Consider the following 4,555-nt stretch of genomic DNA (forward strand, 5'->3'; position numbering starts at 1 on the left):
TTTTGGGAAATCACAATGTCTAGAAAGCATCAGTGGCTGCAGCTGACAGGGACAGCTCACAGCAGCAGCAAAGCTAACATCAGGACGTCATCTGTTAAAAGCCTCCCGTTGTCGGACACGACATGAAACTACTCCAGTTAGCTCAATCATGTTGTAACTAAGACATCCGCTGGAAAAAATATTTTCAGTCAGTGGAGCCGACAGTCTCCCTCCTTGGATTACATCCTCCCGTTCCGCCGGCTGCAGGTGCGGGGTTACGTCCTTGTACAGCACACGGAGGCGGCTTCCCTCCCGCGAGTGGGCGTGGACTGTCATGAGACAAGAGGCTGCAGACACACCCTTCCGGACACGCCCCAGCGTGTAGGACTTAACATACAAAACAACAGGTTTGGGTGTTTTGATGTGCATCATACATTGTCCACTATGAGGTCTTGAGAAGCTTATCGCTCATGCCCCATAGAAAATGGATACAATTACAAACTAGGCTTCACCATGCACCACTTCTAAGTGTTTGCTGCTGTCGCTGAGACAAATAAAGCTATGGTTAGCTTGATTTGGACGAGCTAATAAATTAAATATTCTGAAGCTCAGCTAACAGAAACTGAAACTTGTTTGCATAACAAGAATGGTCAAGCTTGGTCCTGTTTAAGTGCAGGTGTGTCTGTGATTTGCCCAGGTGGAGCAAGGACCACTTGGGTTCACGACATGAATCAAGTGACCGCCATATTATTTAATTCAAAACAGCAAATAAACAGCCACCACACACATAATGTCACTTAACTTTATAATTTTGTCTTGTTTTAATTAATTGTTTAATTGTTCTTGTATAGTTCATATTTTTACTTTTATTCTAGTACTACCTGTATATACCTCTTGTTTCATTCTAATAATTCTTTTTTTTTTTTTTTTTTTTTTTTTAACCACCCTATTAATCTGTACGTACTTTTGTCTTTTATTGTTGCTGCATCAGCTGAATTTCCTTCTGGTGCTCAACAAATCCTTATCTGATCTTAATTTGGCCAAACAATGACAACTGTGCAGCTATGAAATAATGTTTACACAGATTAACATTGTTGTGTTTTTGTGTATATATACAGTACCAGTACCAGTCTTGAGAACTATCTGTTGCTCGGAGCGGTGCAGGGCCATGTAGGGCCAGACTGTCAACAGACAGTTGTCAGCGATACCACACATCTTAACCTTAAACCTGGCAGCAGAGACAACGAGAAAAAAGTTACCAGACTGAATCAACTTTAAATATATGGGTTTGAAGGATAATGCTGTTGATATTCTCTGTGTTTGTTTTCTTCAACAAATTCCATTAAAACACCAAACCAACAATGTGTTTAATGTGGGGAGTGTGTCAAATGGAGAGGGGAGAAGAGGGATAGAAAAATAGAGGGCTGCAACAAATTGACAAATAGAAGGGATTTTAACTTTTTTGACAACGGTATGTGAATGGGATGAAGAGGGAGAGTAGGCAAAAAGTCAAACAGACAAGAAAAAGAGATGTTAAGCGTGGTGATTTGGAATCAGCAGTTACCTGTTGTGGAGGTGGTCAGTGAAGGTGATGGTGGTGCAGACAGAAAGTGGGACAGCAGAGATGAAGGACACGATGCAGTTTAGAGAGGCCTCCTGGTTCTGAACACCTACTGGGTGTCTCTATGGTTGAAGATAAAGTGAGAAACTGGGATAATTTCAGATCACAATAGTATTTCTGTTAAAGTGTCAGCCAGGAAAATCAGTTACACTTGTCACATTAATCCAGTTTTAGTCATCTGAATGACGAATGCTGAGACATATCTGGATGCACAAAATTTGGTTTTGCTTGAGCTGCTTCGAAAACTGACTGGGGAGACATCGGCCTCATGTTGTGACTGGAATTTATATAAACATGATGGTGTCAAGACTGTGTGAATATTCTGTAAACAGCAATATAAAATAGAGACAGTGTGGGAAAAAGATACAGATAAATACAGCAATGGCAGATGCATAACAGATCTTTTTAGGCTTAGTGTGGACCCATATCAATACAGTCTTGGGAAAGCAACTTTCTGAGTCAAACTACAACTAATCACAGTTAGAGTAGTATTTTAATTTGCCTACTCATCCACAATAGAATACCTCCAAAGGATGAATTGCATTCATTAATTCTAGTTGTAGACCTGATAATACCTTTTTGGTGGGGACAAAACCCCTCTGATACCGTAAATCACCACTGAAAAAAACCCAAATTCCTGACGACAACATTTGGACCACATGCCACAAAACTCTGCACTGAGGCAAGTAACAGGAAAATACGCTTTTTATAGTAGTGGAAAAAGTACAGGGCTGTACCTGATCCTGGTTTTGGACAGGGATGCTGTTACCCTCTGGAAAGATAACAGAAACAGGCTGTATCTTTGTCCCATCCTCCAGTTCCACCTCATCCACTTCAGCTGATACCATGGTTCCACTGCAAAGGTGGACACACAGTGGATATGTAGAAAAAGAACATCTCCTATAGATACAGCATTTCATTTTTTTTGCTACCATGCAATATTATGAGAAACCTTCTCAATAGTTTGTGGGCTGTGTGGTGGCTGTGTGTGCCAATCAGTGTGCTTGCGATCAATCGTCTTGCTCACAAATGGTCAGACGGGAGAAACTCTATAGCGTTGAAATTGCTACTGCTGGACTCTGGCTCTCAATGACATCACCAGTGCAGGATGGCAGCAGCCGTATCTGGGATATTTTGGCTTAATTTTGGTACAGTGGGAGGAAGAGGAGACGCGTTGTCTATCTTCACATTAAGCCATTGGTACAGAGAAGTCATTTTGTATTGTTTGATGTAGATATAGCGTGTAAACAGTGTCCTAGATAGGTTTTCTTCAAGAAATGCACTATGTTGCTCAGTTCAGTCAGTCACAGGGATTTGGGTCCGAAAATGCTGCCAGAACTGTAATAGTGCAGCCAGATTGCTGTCCACTCTGAAAACGGAACAACAACATAAACCACTGAGGAATGTGGATTAGCTAGTTGGCTTACAATGTAAGCAAAATCCAACATGAGTGCAGACCTGCCAGTTAATGAGTCCTGGCTTGAATGATAAAAATCCCACTGAAATGAATAATGTTGTCATTTTATGTGTGTGGTAGTGTTTCCTCTGCATTCATTTAGCTCCAATGGCTCAACACAGCTGGTAAACTGCCACAAGCTAGAAAAATGTAAATACAATAAAAATCCATCAGTGTTATTGCTCAGCTTACCGAAAAGCTGACGACTACAACTGTGATTGCAGAGCAGCTGTCCGTGTGTCATGATCCAAATAATCAAAAGTGAGGCATTCATAAAATGTAACAGTTACTGGAACAGGTTTTGGCCTGGGGTGAAAAGAAAACACTGTGTCTGTGTGTGTACATAAACCCACCTACGATATCCTGAGGCCAGCAGGGTGAATGTGGCAGTTGCATTGCTTTCCAGGGGTACTGGTGTAAGCAGAAGTTGAGGGGGGTGAATGGTGATACAGGGGAGCTGGAGGGTAATAGTGATGGACAGCTGTCTGTAAGGTTGATGCTCCTGCTCTCGTCCTATACCCTCCCCTTCCTTGTATTCCAGGTAAAGAGGGAGGGACAGTTTGGTCACTTTGCCAGACCCTAGAATTAAATATACACATATAGATCAGTCAGTGTAGACTAAAGGTGACTTTAAAATTGTGCATCAAGTACAATGTGTAGGTTTGTAGCCAACATAACCACTGGGAATGATGTGCACCTCTACAAACACACCTCTACACCTCAGGGCTAGAGAGGTGGCAGAGAGAGTTTGAGCTGCGTGTGTTTTCTCCGACAAATTTCTGATGCCAATGCAGATTGTTGAGAGCAGAAACAACATTAAGCAAGTTAAAGAAAAACTTGATAATTTCCCCTTTTCAGTAACACATCTAGCAAAACTATTGCCAGTGCAAACCCTCTCCTCAACTTGATCACTGCTCTATATCACAGTAAATGGAAGAACATAAACACAGCAATTGTGGGGCAGTAGTCTCCTACTTAGTATTAAGACAAGTTGAAATAGAGGTTACCTGGATGTAAATCCAGTTCTGTAAGTATGAGCATGGCCCACTGTTGCTTAATATCATAAAATTAATGAAAAGATGTTAACACTATACAATGTGATCATGTATGGTACATGCATCTAGTGCTGTGGTTGTGCTATCAATGGGTATTCAATCAGTACATGTCAGCATCTACAATTCATGAGGTAAAATCAGTTTACAAGGAAATTCTGGGAATATTGCAACGAGGCATATTCCCCATCAGGGTTCAACGCTAAGGTTTTTTTTCACTTGCCCAGTCGGGCAAGTTGGTCACAGATCTACTTGCCCGAAGTCAGTTTTTACTTGCCCTATAAAAATTGTTTAATTTAAGTGGCTATCAATTAACAAAGACTGCAGTTATTTTCATGTTATGTAATCTTTATTCACACTGTATTTATTAATTAAAACAACATATGTCATGTATTGTAGCTTAATTCCTACACAAATATGACAGTGTCAGGGCTTAAAGTGAAAAAT

The 4,555-nt window shown here is 40.9% G+C and overlaps 1 protein-coding gene across 1 annotated transcript in view; it reads right to left on the reverse strand.

The window, feature by feature from the left end:
• Positions 1-4,555, reverse strand: part of LOC126402028 (cilia and flagella-associated protein 47-like) — a 60,514-nt gene that overhangs the window by 38,232 nt on the left and 17,727 nt on the right. The window contains exons 26-29 of the mRNA XM_050063671.1: positions 3,410-3,635; positions 2,338-2,455; positions 1,544-1,641; positions 1,107-1,207 (exon numbers count right to left, since the gene is read on the reverse strand). Coding sequence (XP_049919628.1) covers positions 1,107-1,207; positions 1,544-1,641; positions 2,338-2,455; positions 3,410-3,635 — 543 coding nt within the window. The remainder of the gene's footprint in view (positions 1-1,106; positions 1,208-1,543; positions 1,642-2,337; positions 2,456-3,409; positions 3,636-4,555) is intronic.

Source organism: Epinephelus moara, chromosome 15 (genome assembly GCF_006386435.1).
Source record: "Epinephelus moara isolate mb chromosome 15, YSFRI_EMoa_1.0, whole genome shotgun sequence".
Taxonomy (NCBI): Eukaryota; Metazoa; Chordata; class Actinopteri; order Perciformes; family Serranidae; genus Epinephelus; species Epinephelus moara.